A 19383-nucleotide genomic window follows, 5' to 3' on the forward strand; every position below is an offset into this window, starting at 1 on the left:
AGGCTCAGAGGAGGTCAGTTGGAGACAGTTTTGAGCCGAAACCACTGTATTGCACGTCTGTGCAATAATCTAATTGTTGTAATACAGTATTGTGACTATGTAGCCTGTTATTGAAGTGGGTGTCCACTAAGAAGTGGTGCAGTTTGTCATAAATGAACCACTATAAAATGACTTGGTACCTGGATTATGTCATGGAATTCACATAACTTGATTCAGTTAGCAGATGAAATGGACCTGGATAACGACGGGTCCAGCAGCAGCAGCAGCAGCAGCAGCAGCAGGAACCAGATTACTCCGAGTTACACGGAACTAAGATATGTGTGAACAATGAAGTGAACCATGTACGTGCCATTGCAGAACAAATTACTAACATGTAATGTTTGGAAACTGTTATAGCAGTAAACATTAGCATTTGTCTCAAAGTTATCTTCAAGTGGTGGATGCCAAAGTGATCAGAAGATACTTCCATGATCACGCAGTCTTGATGTCTATGGAAGACAATTGTAACAACAAACTTTTGAGATTTCTTGTCTAAATCAAATAATCTCTTTTAACGTTGCAATTTTTGCAACAACCTCAGTCTCTCACCCCACAAGTAAAAAGTACAGTTTCGTTACACATGCAAACCAGCTGCAAGGATGCATCCCATTCATTAGCCAGTATCACCTGAGACTGGAACAATTTTACAACACCCTCTGCCAGGGTTTCAACTACCTTTCATTGTGCCCTGAAATAATGAACATCTTTCCCAAAATAACTCCCACCTCTCCCAAAATGGAACTCCACAGTCCTCCCAATATACGTCATATCTTAGGCCATCATTAAACAACATCCACTGCCAAACCTATCCCCACACCTCCCACTCCACTCCACTCACCTACACTTACATGTACCAATAACCTACACTTACATGTTTTCTTCCTCTGTTTTACACCCCTTCCCTTTTCTGCACAACTACTGACAATCAATTATTTCTCTTCATTTGTACCACATGAATCTTCCCCTATGTGCGCCACAGTGGGCTCAATGGTGTCACATTCCTTGCTATCTCGCTGCCTTCCAGCCATCAGAGTTGGGGCAAAGTAGTAGTAGTAGTAGTAGTTGTAGTAGTAGTAGTAGTAGTAGTAGTAGTGGTGTGTGTGTGTGTGTGTGTGTGTGTGTGTGTGTGTGTGTAGGCGCGCGCATGCGCGCGCGCATGTGTGCACGTGCGCACTTTAGTTACTTATCTTTAAAACAGAAAATTATTCAAAAGTTCAGCTTTAAATCTTATTTAGGTGCCTCTCAAGTGCTCAACTATAAAAGGAGTGATTACCTTAATTTTTCCATTATTTGTATTCCACACTGGAATTTACAGTGTGTTACAAAGTTTCAGTGAGATGATAGAATTTCACAAAGAAATGCGCCAGTGAGACGATAGACATTCTCAAAGAAATGTGCCCAATCTAAGACATCATGGAATGCAAGCTTCTTTTAGACAAGTAATGAAATATGGCAACTTATCTATTTCTGGGTAAGAGTTAATATAGCATTTTTGAGATATCATGTAACACTGCACCATTACAAGAACCCTTTTTCTAAAGATGAGGATTATCCACAAACACACACGTCCTTTCCCTTTGCATCAAAACAACATTTAAACTTAATGGCACTGGAAATTATTCATTATTACAGAAAAGGAAGGAAGATAATAATTTAATGTTCTGTCAGTGACAAGTGTTAGAGGTGGAGCACAACCTTAGGTTGGGGGGAGAAAACTGTCTGCATCCTTTTGAAAGAAATCATCCCAGCATTTGCCTTATGTGATTTAGAAAAACAAGAGAACACTCAAATCTCAGTGGCTGAACAGGGATTTGAATTGCCTTCGTCCCAAAAGTGAGTCCAGTGCCTTACCATTGAGCCACATCACTCAGTGCAACACAGTAGAGTACGCTGTTCCAATTGGAGTGTTCACCTGCAAACTTGGCATCAATACCTCTCGCAAATGCATCAAGTTGAGCAACACCAGTTACATCTATGGTTTTGTCCAAGCCAAAGACGAAAACACTAAACCTTTTTCCCGTATTTCAAATGCGCTCCTTCATTGTTCACCATTTCCTCACTACATTTGCAAACTTTGAAAGAGGAACTGTTTCAAAATTGTTCTCGTATTTACAAAGTATTTTTAACAAATTCTCCATTGGTGAAAGGATGCACTGCTACTGCTATTTTAAGAGCTGTGTGATAGCTTAGTTTTACTGCAGCACCATTATTCATGGCATGATTTTCTTTCTATAAATGTATTATAAGGTGCAAGAAAAACTGAGGGAATAGCCACTTAGTGTACCATCAATGGCAGGCACAATTTCAAAAAAGCAACATATACCATAATGTAATTTGCCTTTATTGTAGCAATTCTACTAATGTAAATTGGGCTTTCATTTCTTTCTGGATGATTGTAATTTCTAAATGCTGTACGATACTGTAAATATGATATAACTTATAGCATGCGTATTGTAATGAATGTAATGTGAAATATGTAGAATGCCTGGTTAGACTTAAGAGAGTGCTGAACAACAAACAAATCAGTCAATCAATAAATGAAGAAAAATGTCTAACCCAATCCTTACATCTTTCTCTCTGTTCAGTCTTTGCTTGAGAAGTTTTGCCGCAAATGATGTCTTCACAGAGATACTGCTTAAGACACAAAGCAAGCAAGCAAGCTATGTTGCCGTGTGCATATGTCTGATTGTGGTGGTGGTAGTGGTGGTTGTGGTTGTGGTGGTGGTGGTGGTGGTGAGCAGGGAAATATGCTGTGTCCATCTTGTAACAAAACTCACCATTGGGACACTATCATTATTTTCTAAGGAACATGATACACTTACTTAACTCACATCACAATCCAATAAAACTTTCCATACAAAAACATTTTTACATCTCTATTAATTTTGTAATGCAAATATTATCATCATAACATTTGCATAGGTATCAATACAAAACATATAGGTATGTAAGATATTTTTGCTCAAATGACGTAATTTCAAAATTGTCATACACATTTTGCATATTTATGTAACTCGGTACATTAGCTATTATTATTGTGATTATTATTATCAGTATTGAAACAATCTGAAGTACTAAAAAAATAAGATGTAAGTGAAAGATGTATAAGTTGCTTTTGTTTGCGATGTGATCAATATCTTATGAACTGTGTTACCTCTGGAGTTGTGCTCCTGGAGAGAGAAAGTGAACGGTGATAGACACATGTTTCTGAAGTTTTAGTGTGTAGATCATGATGGTGTATGGCGCTGCGTTTTGGAATGTGTGAAGTGGAATCGCTGTCATACTCAGGCACAACAAAAAGACTTTGGACCTGGCTGCGGCAGCCAGAGACAGTGGTCATGTGTGTGAGCTGCATTTGCGCGAACGTGTGTGTGTATGTTGTCTGTTTTGGAAGAAGTCCTTCTGGCAGAACACTTACGGAGTTAGTAGATTTTTGTTGTGTCTGACTGTGACTCACCACGTCTGCTATATGTTTAGTAGCAATCTATCATTCAATAATGCATATTATAAAACTGAAAACCTCTACATCTATTATGGAAACAGGGACATACCATTGGAGATCCTGTACCAACAACTGCTACTCACCATATAGCGGAGATGCTGAGCCACAGATAGGCACAACAAAAAGACTTTCACACTTAGAGCTTTCGGCCAGTGGCCTTCGTCTACAATAGACAAATGTGCGCGCGCACGCTGTAATGGTACTTTGACTACTGCGCCTCCGCCAATACAAAGATATAATTTACGATCGCGCACGCAGAAGAGCGCTGCACCAGCGACCGATTTTTATAAATAATTTTGCTCTTTTTTTTTACTTTTGTGTAGGTTTTTGTTTTTAACAACTAATTGATTACACTCTCTCTCTTGTCTTCATACGAAAGACGTGTATTTTTCGGCGATGTGTTGAATGTGCTTTTGGGTGGAAATTAAAATTACATTACAAAGTGAGGTTGTTTCAATAGTGATTCAAGGTGGTTATCATCAAATTTGTAAATTGATCATGACAGTGACAACTTGAAGAAGTTTTCAACAGACAGAGAAAAGTGAAAGACGGGTCGTCCTACAAGAGAAATTAGGAGGACAGCCATGAAGACTACATTGTAATTAATACTGCGTATCTAACAAGATTATAAGGTAAATTTCAATTAGTTTCTGATGCTATTTCCGTACAGTCGCTTTTTGTAGTGTTGCCAACCCGGTCTGCCATGCACGGTCAAATTACAGCACGATCTCAATCAACAATACGAAGTCCGGCTTATCCGTAACTGAAACCACCAAAATTCCAAACCCAATCAGATTTTCTATTTTATATTTTTCACGGCAGAACCCCGAGGAGAAGGGTACACTACAATTGGCGACCGTGACAGGACGATGTCCAATGAACCATTTTCAATGCTACCACAAGATCAAAATTACTATCAGACATCACCACATACTATGCACAGTTTGACACAAAATGCAGGACCCATAATACCATCAGGAGTAGCTGATGAAACATTAGTACGACATGGATACTTTCAGACATTTTCATGTGATGAGAAAGACAAAGTGCATCCGATTGTTTTCATCCGCTCTTTTGATGGTATTTTCCCGAGACATTGGTTAGAAGCCGATAAAATACGATATGTTACAAATTTGTTACGTGGAAGAGCAGCTAAGTGGGGAGCAGCAATGAAAAGACGACGTTTAACATTTGAACAGTTTGAACAAGCATTTCTTGAGGAATTCTGGCCCATCACAGAACAGCAAAGTTTAAAACGAGACGTATACAATCCAGAAATTTACAACCCGAAGAAAGAGACTTTATGTCAATACTTTGAACGCTACCTAGACAAAACATTATATTGGACAAAACCAGCAGATTTACCAGACGTAATTAGAACACTTAAAAGCCACTTACCATTTCCTTACCATGATAAATTAATAGGAGTGTCCGAGGACAACATAAAGAATTTTTTTTAGTTATGTTGATGAGGTAGATGATGTTTACAGAGATGAGATCAGGAATTTCAATTAATTGTATCCGATCCATCCAAGCAATTCGCGTACGCACAACAGAAATGACAGAGGCTATTGGAATCCGCCTCCGACACCACAACAAAACACTCAAAGAAACAATTCGCACTACACTGGGACAAATCCATTCAATATTAGGAGAAACAACTCGCAGCTTTGGCAAGGAAACAGTAATTATTACTATAATGGTTATCCGAACAGTAATTACAATCAGAACAATAACAGTTATATTCAAAATAACAACAACAGAAGAAGGAACCGAAATCATAGAGATCAAAGAAGAGAGGATAACAGGTACCATCCAGGATATTTTCAGAGAAACAACATCCAAACACATATTGCAGGAATAACAGTAATGACAATACCAGTTACAGTCATGGGCGAAATAATGTATGGGGAAATCACAATGGACCACCGCCACGACACATGCAATACAGCAACCCTCAATTCCTACCTAACGGAACTCCTAATGCGACGCGAGGTAATGTCAACAACCAAACAGCTGATACTTGGGTGACGGGCGACAGAAATGTAAATATTATTGAGTTGGGCAATGAACCAAACCCGCAGCAACAACCGAATTTGCCGGAAAACGAACGACGACCGAGCTAAGCGCTCGAGTTACGGTCGATAGGGAGCAGAGCGCAACGGAACCGATGATTTGTTTTCTCTGATATGATGACAGTAAGAAAATAGAAAAAGAATTATATCAGGATGTAGATTTTAATAGTACCAGTAAAACAAAGAAGATTATTCAGGCTATAACATGAGTTATGATTGCTAGTTATGAAGTGGAAGTAATGTTAGATACAGGAGCAGCAGCAAGTGTCATTTCAATGTCCTTATATAACGAACTCAAACAAATAATTGCCAGAACAGAATTGTCACATTATAAGTGCCACCAGTAACAAATCAAAGAATGTGAAATTTCAAGAGCTAATTAACTTCACATTTTCAAATATACCACTCAATTACAGTTTTCTGGTAGTAGACAAATTAGTTATGCATTGCATATTAGGAATTGACTTTTTGAATGAATATCAAGCAATCATAGATTTAGGAAAAGGGAAATGTCATTTAACCGTAAACCAACAACAACTGACAATAGAGTTAACACAGGGTAAAAACTTAAACAGTAAACAAGGTAAATTTGAACAGTTACATTTTGTGTATCCACCAGCAACAAACATATGTGATTTAACTTTTAATGAAGCTTTATCTCAGGGAATTAAACCTAATGATTTATATGAGAAATGCACAGAACCTGAATATCTGACGAAGGAACAACAACTTGAATTACTTGAAGTTTTGCAGCAATTTGCTGAGGTATTTGTGGAGAAATCTGGGATTATTAGAGGCTATACTTATGAGATGGGTGTTAAACCACACAAAACATACTGTAGAACATATTATAACATTCCTTGGTCAAAGAAACCCGCAGTTTTGAAAGAGATTGAAAAAAATGCAAGCTTGGGGTATCGTTGAAAGGTCACATTCACCATATTGCAGTCCAATACTAGCAGTTAATAAAGAGGATGGTAGTGTAAGGTTAGTGCTGGACGCACGAGAAATTAACAAAGTTATAATCCCAATCAACACACGACCTATAAATTTGGAAGAACAACTTTTAAAATTTCATAATGTACAGTATTTAACCAATATCGACCTCCGCTCATCATTTTGGCAGGTGAACCTCCATAAAAAGTCGTAAATACACTGCATTTCTATGTGAGGGACGTAGTTATCAATTTTGTGTTCTACCCTTTGGTCTACGAGTGAGTGCTGGAGTATTTATTGAAGCCTTAGATGCTGTTCTTGGACCACAATTGTTATTGCAAATCACAGTTTATGTTGATGACATTGTCATTGCCACCACTACTTGGGAAGAACATGTAAATCTTTTGAAGCAACTTCTGACTAAGTTTTCTGACGCAGGTTTCACTATCAATTTATCAAAGACAAAATTAGGGAGGAGAGAAATCAAATTCCTTGGTCACATCATATCAACTGAAGGCATTTATCCAGACTCAAGAAAAATTGATGCAATAAAGAATTTTCCATCCCCACAGAATCGTAAACAACTCAAAGCCTTTCTTGGTCTATCTTCATTCTTTAGGAAATTTGTACCCTACCACCTTCTTTAACAGTCCACATCTTCTATCTTTACTCAAAAGAAATAATATTTGGAAATGGACAGAGTTCTGTCAGACAGATTTTGAAGCAATTAAGAATGCTTTAGTTAATGCACCGTTATTATGTCATCCTGACATGACGTCAGACTTTTGCCTAGTAACAGATGCAAGTTCCTATGGGCTCTGAGCATTTTTATTCCAAATTCATGTAGAAGATGAACAAACAGTCATCAAACCTATAAGTTTTGCTAGCCGCATGCTCACTGAATGCGAAAAGTCATATTCAGTGACCGAGCGCGAAACACTTGCCATAGTATGGGCATTTCGCAAGTTTCGCTACTTTCTATGGGGAAAACGTACTAAGCTTTATACTGATCATCAAGCTCTTTCTTTCCTGCTATCATGCAAGTTATTACATTCACGTCTTGCACGCTGGTGTGCATCACTACAAGAATATGATTTTGATATTTTATATATATAAAAGGAGAATCCAACATTATAGCTGATGCTCTATCTCGTTTGCCACAAGGCCTACAAGAATTTTCAGATGTGACAGAACAAACATCAGATTTCAAAATTTTACTCATGTATGACGGTACATTTGCACCTTACTACAAAAACATGTGCAGGAAGTTAGCCATATTGCAGGACAATGATCCCAGGTGGATCCAGATAAAGAATAAATTACGTGCAGGAACAGACCCACATCTTGAAAAATATTACACATTACACAAAGAAGTATTATTTCACTGACGAAACCCTGAATCACAGCATTGGTGTGTTTGCTTACCTGAAGCTCATGTTGTGATTTTATTTTATTTACACACAGAACTTGGGGACACTATGGTGTAACCAAATGTACAGATAAGATTATACAATATTGCTATTTTCCAAATTTAAGGCTGAGAGTATTGAGTAATATTAGGAAATGCATCATATGTCAGAAAGCCAAATATTCTAATCGCACAAGCATGAATGAATTGCACCCAATCATACCTAAGAGGCCATTACAGCTAATTTCTTTAGATATTGCAGGACCCTATCCACAAGCACGTGGAGGAATGAAATACATCCTTGCTGTGTTAGATGTTTTCACAAAGTATTTAAAATTATATGCTTTACGTTCAGTTTCTACCACTGCTATTACCAGACGTCTATTAACAGATTATTTTGTAAGAACAGGAAAACCTGAAGTTATGATCACGGATAATGCAGCATATTTTACCAGTTTAAAATGGAAGACTTTTATTGAAGAACAGAATGTTAAACATATTTTAATTTCAAGATTTCACGCAGCAGGAAACCCAGTAGAAAGAACATTTCGAGAATTTGGACAGTTTATGAGAACACACACACCAGAGAAGCACACAAAATGGGTAGAATACCTAGCACCATTTGAACAAATAGTGAACAATTTAACTCACATTTCTACTGGATACACACCAACTGAATTAATTATGGATAAAACAGAAAGAAATGAATGGACAGACCCTCTACCTAAATTTACAGCAACAACAAATCATGTTAGTTTAGAAGAAAAGGTAAGACAAGCTTACACAACATTATGTGACAAAGCTAAGGAAAGAAAGCAGAAATATGGCAGAGGTGTCAGGAAAGCACAAACATTTCAAGTTGATGAGTTAGTTTTACTAAGAACACATCCTAAACCCACAAAACTGAAACATTTAAACAGGAAATGGCAGATCTTATACTCTGGACCATACCGAATTGTAAATATTCCACACCCTGGCTGTTATTCATTAGAATATCCATTAACACATAAACCCAGAGGTCTACATCCACACAGACATTTGAAAAATACATACAGTAAAATGTTAGCTAATGAGGAGAAGATAATTAATATGATATACAGTTATGATGAGACTACATTTAAGTTATACAGATACTTACAATCTAATGAATGCAGGTAAGTCTAGAAAGCAATGTGAACCATCCAATAGCTAATAAGATATTTGGTTATAAGAGGAGTTGCTATTGAGGCATATACACATTAGAGGAGGCAGAGAACTGAACAGAATTATTTTCTTTAGGAGGCATGTGATGATAGTAATGTTGATATGAGTGATGTGAGTGACTGAATGAGATGAGTAAATGTAATTTTAGTTTAATAAGAGGATAAATAGTAATATGGAGAGAGGTAAATGGAATATAAGATGAGAAAAGGGTATTATTATTATTATTGTTGTTGTTGGAGTAAAAAAGTAAATGATGATGAATAAGAGGAATATATAAGGCTGAGGAATAAGTATATGTTATTTTGTGAAATATGAATAATGGATAGGTGAGAATGTTATGAGTAATTGAGAATATGTTGAGAGGGGAGAAACTAGATTTGAATGCTATATCACATGTACTCATGGAATACAGAATGAAAGTAGTGGAAAGAATATTATTTACTGAAAGATTGGTATGCCTGAGATAATAACTTATGTAATGTCTTATATATTCTTATAACTAAAGGTGAAAGTATAGATTTATGTGGAAAGAATTATTTACAGCAGCCACTGTTGGAAATATACTAGAAGATTTAAATCTATAACACTTTAACACTAATCTAATGGGAACTTGTAATGAAATTTTTGGAGTTATGTAGGCTTGACACTTCAGATTGGAAGAATTATTTAAGAGAACATATTTAGCAGTCATCTAATGACATAATTAAAGCTCATCTACTGTACTGAACTAATGTGCCATTAAATAGAAAGGAGAATAAGGAGAAAACAAAACGTCAGTCCTCTGTTGCGGCTCATACTCTCATCCCTCCCTTAGAGAAATTTATACATGTTGATGAAATATTTGACATTGTATAATTCGTGATTATCTGACACTATGGAGAGACATACACACACATTTAAGTAAAACATTTATTTATATTGCTTGATACTCGTGAAAGGAAGAAGATGAACTACACAAACTCTATAGGAACTTGATTGACTTGCACACACACACACACACACACACACACACACACACACACATATATATATATATATATATATATATATATATATATATATATATATATATATATAAAAACACACACACACTTACCACACTGATGTACATACCTATAGGATCCTAAGATATTTAGAGGGGCATCGCTCTTAGAAACGGTAATAGAGGGGTATCACTCTTAGAAACAGCAATAGTGGGGACACCACACTTAGAAACGGTATTAGGTATAGGAACTTTTACATTATATTAAGTTAACATGTATTTTATTTATCATATTTTATTTTGTGTAGTCCACTGTAGGAGATGACTTTACTAGTATTTATGAAGTAGTTAGCAACCATCCCATGAACCTATCCTCCTACAGAGGGTTGTCTTGAAGCTTGAAATATGTGTAAATTTTATTCCAGGAGGCAAGATGAATTTTAAGTTGAATATTCTAGCGAGTTGCCACAATTATCTTCAAATGTTGCAAGTGTAACGAAAGGGAAAGGAACAAAAAAAATAAAAAAAAATAAAATGTATATTTCAATCTGAATGTAATGTAATTCACACGTCAGCACAATGATATTGAATGTAACGTAAAAATTTACTATATTTTTCATTTAATTCTGTATATGTACTATATGACAACAATGTAACTATCTCATGTAATGATTAATTGTAAATATTTGTATATTTATGTACTTACTATATCAAGAAATGTATTTTAAGGAGATGTTAATGAGCTGCAAAGGACTTGTGCATGTAGCACATGATTCATATATGGAACTGAAAATGCAAAGAAGAAACCAACGTGATGGAACACTGGTCAAGAAATATTTACGTAGTGTCAATATGCCTTGAAGTGTATGGTGTAGTGGAAGCCGGCAGGTCTTCAGGTTGGTGTAAAAGACAAGCTCATCACCTGTCGTAGGCAGTGAGGTGTTTCCTGTGCCCTCATTGACCATTTATACCCCGGTAGACGCCACCAAAATTCGACTGCTGGAGATCACAATTTCGTGTTGACACATTGAACAAACTTTGGATTTCCTTCAAGTCACACGCAAGAGATCCAGGCAGTACACACACACTCAAAATCTGATACTATGTTTAAAGACATTGGAGCAATATAATAGAAACATTTATTGTTCGAATTAATTCCATTGTAAACACGAATCATGTGAACTGAATTCAAACGTTGTGCTAAGCAACGATAATACGCTGCTATTCAAAGACATTAATGTTACGACTCCTAAAGAAGATACACACCAAAAAGACCTTATACAAAGACTGATATGCAAAGAGCATTGTGCTCAGAAATATTTTTTGTAATATGTAAATTTCTTATTTTCAAAGATGAGGTGACTTACCGAACGAAAGTGCTGGCAGGTCGATAGACACACAAACAAACACAAACAAACACACAAAATTCAAGCTTTCGCAACAAACTGTTGCCTCATCAGGAAAGAGGGAAGGAGAGGGAAAGACGGAAGGGGAAGGAAGTGGGTTTCTTCCCACACACACACACACACAAAAGAGCAAGAAAGCAGGCAGGCACACCTCATGCACACACGACCGCCAACTCCAACATTTTTGACCATCAATTACACTGTTTTTAGGAATGTGTGCAACTCTAGGACTTTGTTGCAAATTTTTCACCAGATAATCCTAAAATTTTCACTGTCTCCAGTGGTTGCATATTTTTGGGTCTTACGCTAATAATTTGAGGTCTGCTACAGCTATCGGTTGCTGTTATAAAACTGAGGTGGTGGTTGTGTAGGTGGCAGTAACAGGGCGTACTAAAATTCATAATAGCTGTTGTTATTGTTGCTGTTGTTTACAGACTTCTTGTGTTAGTCACTGTAATAACAGTTACACCAGCAGATGAAACAAATTGTATACTAAAAACTTACGGTTGTTTTTCTGCGACACTATAGGAACATCTGACAGAGAGTGGAAAAAGATGCCCTTGGGTAAGTGCATTCGGAACAGCATATTGGTAGCTCTCTAAATGTTAGAGGAATAGTAGCAGAAACAAAAAGAAACAAGGAAAGGTCATATGACAGACATTATAAATTCGATTCAACATTCAGGAGACAGAGAGAGAGAGAGAAGAAGAAGAAGAAGAAGAAGAAGAAGCAGACTGTCACAATGAGTCACATAAATGTAATTTGATATGCAACTGTCCATTGCAGTTATCAAGAGAGTGGACTAGAATGAATAAATAGGTAAATATCTGAGACATAATTTCTCACAAAGGAAAAGCTGCAAATCATCTTATTTACGTAAATTAATACGTAAAATGCAGGGATTCTGTTCATAGATAAGACGAATTAGTAACATAATCTGTATTCGTGTTTCAAATAGTAGTGTCAGTTTACCACACTCAAAACAGCAAAAATTGTAGGACAACAACAAAGCAAGTCTTCATTTGGAGCAGCTACCAATGTGGCTAACTTATTAGAATAAAGAATTACCTAAGTAAAGGAATTACTCACCTCTCTGTGATCATTCCATTCGACGCAGTCAAGTAATTTTGGGAGCAGCTGTGGAAAATGTGCAAGACAGTCGTATCGAAGACTCCAAATTATTTTGCGCTCCTGTTCATGCAATTCATGCAATGGATCTCTCTCAGCAGCCTGTCTTAGTTGTTCCAGGAACACCATTGGTTGCATGCCTGGTATTTCAGCACTAGCCATGTTCTCCCCTTCTGTGCCACTTGGGGTCTCCTGGCTACTTGCAAACTCCAATACTTTTTCAGGTGATGGGTACATGACAGTTCGTTCTGCATCATACCTGATATCAAAAATGGGTAAGACTATTATACGGATTTTAAAATTAAGAGACAAATAATAAAAAATTATGAACTGATGTGAGAATAATTTATGGTTGTGCGATTTACAACTGAGGATTATTCACATAATTAATGTCATGGAAGTGTGCTTGCACATCTGATTTCAGCTTACAAACTGGCCAATATTTTTGACAACAGCAACTATGAACACTAATGGCAATGATATACAATCTTTTCGTTGATATCAGAATAGTATTGTGATTTGGGGTGTGGAAGAAAATGGCATTATCACAAAAGAATAGAAATGTGACATACTATATAAGACATGCCAGATAAGCTAATAACTGTTCAAGCATGAAAAGATAAAAATGAGACAAGGGTGATATAGCAATAGTAAATGCTGTTTTGGCACAAGAGGACCAAAACTGAGCAACTGTCACAAATTATTCCACCACGTTACTGGAAGATAACTGGCAACTCTACATGCATTACAGATTAGTTGTTTATACCTGAAAACACAGATGATGTGACTTACCGAATGAAAGTGCTGGCAGGTCGATAGACACACAAACAAACACAAACATACACACAAAATTCAAGCTTTCGCAACAAACTGTTGCCTCATCAGGAAAGAGGGAAGGAGAGGGAAAGACGAAAGAATGTGGGTTTTAAGGGAGAGGGTAAGGAGTCATTCCAATCCCAGGAGCGGAAAGACTTACCTTAGGGGGAAAAAAGGAAAAAAGGACAGGTATACACTCGCACACACACACAAACATATCCATCCGCACATACACAGACAAGTTGTTTATCTAGACAAACATAACATTCTTCTAACATCATGGCACTGTTTCAGAAAGGGTAAATCTACAGAATCAGCAACTGCCAATATGACAGAATATTTTATATAGTCAACAGATTAAATAAATAAATAAAATAAAGAATAAAGTTTGTAACTGCAATGTTTCTGGTCGCTCTTAAGGATGCGACACCACTTCCCATGAACTATTGATACAAAAACTGGAAAACTGTGGCACTTTAAGGTGGAAGGAAGTTTAAAGTGCTTGTCCACAAGCAAGGAAGCTTCCAAAAGTTGCTTGTGGAAGCTAATTCTGCAAGTTATTTGATGTGGAAACACTCCCAGCAAGTCAACTTTCACAAGTTTCATCAATTTGCAGAAGTAGCACCCACAAGTTAGTGGAAACAGTTTCCGACATCTCGTTGCAACTACTTGCAGAACTTGCCAGTTGCTGAAAGTGTTTCTCAAATTTGCAAAAATTCTGTGTTTGCAATATTGATACCAAAATGTCAGTATTGGAAAGGAGAGGCACAAAGGCAGGTGGGCCCTGCATAAAAGCCTGAGTTAATAACCTGCCCTCACCATAGTTCAGTTGAGCATCATGTGTGTTTCGTGTCAGACCTGTTGGACAAACTGCTTGTTTAGTGCGTTGGTTCTGAACTGAGAACAGGACAATGAATGAGCAAAGGATCAATTTAAAGTTTTGTTTTAAGCTTGGCAAGACACCGAAAGAAACACATGCAATGCTGGCACATGTTTATGGAGATCAAGCACTGTCCATGAAGTATGTGTACAAGTGGTTCAATCCCTGTAGCAGACAACCAGCGACCGCCATCAGTGATGAAAACATTGAGAAAGTGAGGACATTAATCACACACGATCATCAATGAACCGTGTGCATGAACTGCAGATGAAACGTGAAACTGTGCAACGAATCCTTACTCAGGAGTTAGGGAAGAGCAAAATAATGTTGTTGTCTTGTGTCACATCATTTGACTGATGATCAGAAATAGACACGATTAGAGGCTTCACAGGATTTTATCAAAACGATGGATGCAATACCCGATTTCTTGAACCGTATTGTCACTGAGGATGAAACCTGGTGTCTCCAGTACGGCACTGAAATGAAATGGCAAAGCATGGAATGGAATTCTTTGACATCACCTTGTCGGAAAAAGATCAAAGCCAAAACACCAAGCATCAAAATGATGCTCATCACCTTTTTCGATAGTCAAGGCATTATCCACAAGGAATTTCTAACTGAGGGAACGATGTAGAATGCTGCACGGTATGTTGAAAATTTGACCCTTTTCATGCAATGCCTATGCAGGGTACGAACCCAGTACGCACAACAAGGTTCCTGGTTTTTTGTTCATGAAACTGCTCACCCACACACAGCCAATATCATCAAACAGTTTCTGGCAAAAAAGGGGGTGGAGCAACTTGAACATCCACCATACTCGCCAGATCTAAATCCTCCCGACTTCTTCCTATTCCCTTGACTAAAACTCGCTTTGAAAGGAAAGAGATTTGACGATATTCCTGACATCCAACGAAACATGATGCAGCTTTTGAACACCATCCCAAAGGACGACTTCGTGCAAAGTTTCCAGGACATGTATCGCAGAGCTCAGCAGTGCATAGTAATGAGAGGTGACTATTTCGAAGGACAGTAAGGTAACTGTAGTTCATAGTTCATCTACATTAATGTTACAGGTCTATTCCACCAAACTTTATTGTCGGAGGTTGTATACCACTGGAACTCCTAAACCCACAAAATTGACCACCACAGCCAAGGACGTTCAAAATTAATTTACAGATTATTTTGTTTCACCAGAAGGGGAACTAGAACAGCAGCACATATGCCTTTCAATTTTAGATTTTTTAAATGTATCATAAACATAAATGAATTACATCTGTAATAAAACTAATAAATATCAGAACTGTTTGCAAAAATCTATGAGTAATTAAAAGGCCATCTCTTGGAGGTATAGCTTGCTGCATTTTTGTCTACTGTTTCTGTATATTTGATTTTACAATAGACAAGAGACACTCAAAACTAGCTGATGACATTCTCAAAATGTTTTTAATCTGATCCATTTCATTATGCAAACATTTATTTTTTTCTTAATTTTGTTCTTTGCAATGATTTTTCTTCAATAATAATAATAGTAGTAAAAATAATAATAAAACCCGTGGGGGCCCAGGAAAAGAATAGGCCTCCGGTATGTTCTGCCAGTCGTAAAAGGTGACGAAAAGAACAAACCACTAATAGGGCTAACCCCCCTTTTGGTGTGATTAGTTGGTTCAGGACAGAACTAATGAAGCCTCGGACAAGCGCTGTCATGGTCGGGGACGACGCTTGAACCCTATGCCCGTCCACAATGGTAACAACACTGCCAGCCACACGGAAAATGATTTAAATCCAAATAGAGGTGTTTTGCAGGATATGCTTCCTGCAACCACTCTAGAAGGAAAACAAAGACAGAGGATGAGATGGTCAGATGAAGTTAACTGACACCTCATGTTCTGTTATTACCAAGCAACAAACTTAGGAACCAACACAACTGGATACAGATCGCAAGTATACACAACATTTATTACCAGATACCCAGAATTAAAATTTTTACCAGAACTATGACTAGCTGATCAGATCCGCGTAATAATAAAAAATAACAGGATACCCCAGTCAGAATAAGAAAACATCAAACAACAAGTACAACAAATACTGGAACAAAATAATGTGTAATCAGAAGAAGAAAAAAATACAGTGATGTACTCAAACATCCCAGAGCAAACAAACAAAGAACAATACGCATCAGTTAAACAATCAGAGGAAAACGAAATCTTAAGACGGCCACCAGAACAAGCACAAATAGAACACGAAGTGACACACATGTTAGATACAGAAGAAAAATTTCAGCTGACATATACAGAACACAAAGACACAAATACAGACATTAGACCATTCTTGCATAGACCGCCAAATAACCCACAAGTCGAGACAACAATAAAAACTATCAACACAATCATACACAACAAAATAAATGAAAACACGACTATGAGTTACAACTACTGGTTTATATAGGAGCACTCACTACAATAAATATACACACTAGGCAGAGATCAGAACCAACCAACACACAGAAGAAACCCACAAAACCAGCATGGCAACACAGGCTACAGATCAGAATAGAAAAACTGAGAAAAGACATCGGGCAGCTAACACAATTTATAAGAAATTAAATATCAGACAAAAAAGGAAAAAGGTTACGTAAAATCTCACAACAAGAAGCAATAGAGCAATTTGATGAAAAGAAGCAGAAATTACAAGCATTGGCCAAATGACTTAGAAGATACAAAAAAAGAGAAAATAGAAGGAAAAAAAAAAAAAAACATTCAACACAAACCAAAAGAAATTTTACCAGACAATATATAACACACACATTAAAATAGACAATCCACCAAACATAACAGACATGGAACACTTCTGGAGCAACATATGGTCAAACCCAGTACAACATAACAGACATGCACGGTGGATACAAGCAGAAACAGACACATACAAGATGATACCACAAATGGCTGAAGTGATAATTTTGCAACATGAAGTCACCCGAGCAATTAATTCTACACACAATTGGAAAGCCCCTGGAAAAGATAAAATAGCAAATTTCTGGCTACAGAAGTTTACCTCAACACATTCACATCTAACTAAATTATGTAACATATCCAAAAACAAAGATTTTGTAACTTACCAAACGAAAGCATTGGTACGTTGATAGAGACAATAACAAACACAAACACACACACAAATTTCCAGCTTTCGCAACCCACGGTTGCTTCATAAGGAAAGAGGGAAGGAGAGGGAAAGACGAAAGGATATGGGTTTTAATGGAGAGGGTAAGGAGTCATTCCAATCCCAGGAGCAGAAAGACTTACCTTGGGGGGAAAAAGAGACAGGTATACACTCGCACACATACACATATCCATCCGCACATATACAGACACAAGCAGACATACGACATTATTTAACAGTTACATTGCAGACCCATACACAGTCCCTGATACACTTACACAAGGAATAACTTATTTGAAACCTAAAGACCAAGCAGACACAGCAAACCCAGGAAAATATCGCCCCATAACCGGCCTACCAACAATATACAAAATATTAACTTCAGTCATTACACAGAAATTAATGACACATACAACACAGAACAAAATTATAAATGAAGAACAAAAAGGCTGCTGCAAAGGAGCACGAGGATGCAAAGAGCAACTGATAATAGATGCAGAGGTGACATATCAAGCTACAACTAAACGAAGGTCGCTGCACTACGCATACATTGATTACCAAAAAGCTTTTGATAGTGTACCCCACTCATGGTTACTACAGATATTGGAAATATACAAAGTAGATCCTAATTTGATACAGTTCCTAAACATAGTAGTGAAAAATTGGAAAACCACACTTAATATCCAAACAAATTCAAATAATATCACATCACAGCCAATACAGATTAAGCGTGGAATATACCAAGGAGAGTCATTAAGTCCTTTCTGGTTCTGTCTTGCTCTGAACCCACTATCCAACATGCTAAATAATACAAATTATGGATATAATATTACTGGAACATACCCACACAAAATCACACATCTGCTATACATGGATGATTTAAAACTACTGGCAGCAACAAATCAACAACTCAACCAATTACTAAAGATAACAGAAGTATTCAGCAATGATATAAATATGGCTTTTGGAACAGACAAATTTAAGAAAAATAGCATAGTCAAGGAAAAACACACTAAACAAGAAGATTAAATATTGGATAACCACAGCGACTCCACAGAAGTGATGGAAAAAACAGATGCCTATAAATATCTAGGATACAGACAAAAAATAGGAATAGATAATGCAAATATTACAGAAGAACTAAAAGAAAAATATAGACAAAGACTAACAAAAATACTGAAAACAGAATTGACAGCAAGAAACAAGACGAAGGCTATAAATACTTATGATATACCAATACTGACCTACTCATTTGGAGCATTGAAATGGAGTAACACAGACCTAGAAGCACTCAATACACTTACACGATCACAATGCCACAAATATAGAATACATCACATACATGCAGCAACAGAAAGATTCACATTAAGCAGAAAGGAAGGAGAAAGGGGATTTATCGACATAAAAAACCTACATTATGGACAGGTAGAAATTTTAAGAAAATTCTTTATAGAACGAGCAGAAACTAGCAAAATACACAAAGCAATCACTCATATAAATACACTCCTGGAAATGGAAAAAAGAACACATTGACACCGGTGTGTCAGACCGACCATACTTGCTTCGGACACTGCGAGAGGGCTGTACAAGCAATGATCACACGCACGGCACAGCGGACACACCAAGAACCGCGGTGTTGGCCGTCGAATGGCGCTAGCTGCGCAGCATTTGTGCACCGCCGCCGTCAGTGTCAGCCAGTTTGCCGTGGCATACGGAGCTCCATTGCAGTCTTTAACACTGGTAGCATGCCGCGACAGCGTGGACGTGAACCGTATGTGCAGTTGACGGACTTTGAGCGAGGGCGTATAGTGGGCATGCGGGAGGCCGGGTGGACGTACCGCCGAACTGCTCA

The 19383-nt window shown here is 37.3% G+C and overlaps 1 protein-coding gene across 1 annotated transcript in view; it reads right to left on the reverse strand.

Annotated features, from left to right (window-relative positions):
* The window catches only part of LOC126473159 (phosphatidylinositol 4,5-bisphosphate 3-kinase catalytic subunit delta isoform), a 165476-nt gene that overhangs the window by 62592 nt on the left and 83501 nt on the right, over window positions 1-19383 (reverse strand). Inside the window, exon 9 of the mRNA XM_050100021.1 lies at window positions 12641-12938. Coding sequence (XP_049955978.1) covers window positions 12641-12938 — 298 coding nt within the window. The remainder of the gene's footprint in view (window positions 1-12640; window positions 12939-19383) is intronic.

Source organism: Schistocerca serialis, chromosome 4, assembly GCF_023864345.2.
Source record: "Schistocerca serialis cubense isolate TAMUIC-IGC-003099 chromosome 4, iqSchSeri2.2, whole genome shotgun sequence".
NCBI lineage: Eukaryota > Metazoa > Arthropoda > Insecta > Orthoptera > Acrididae > Schistocerca > Schistocerca serialis.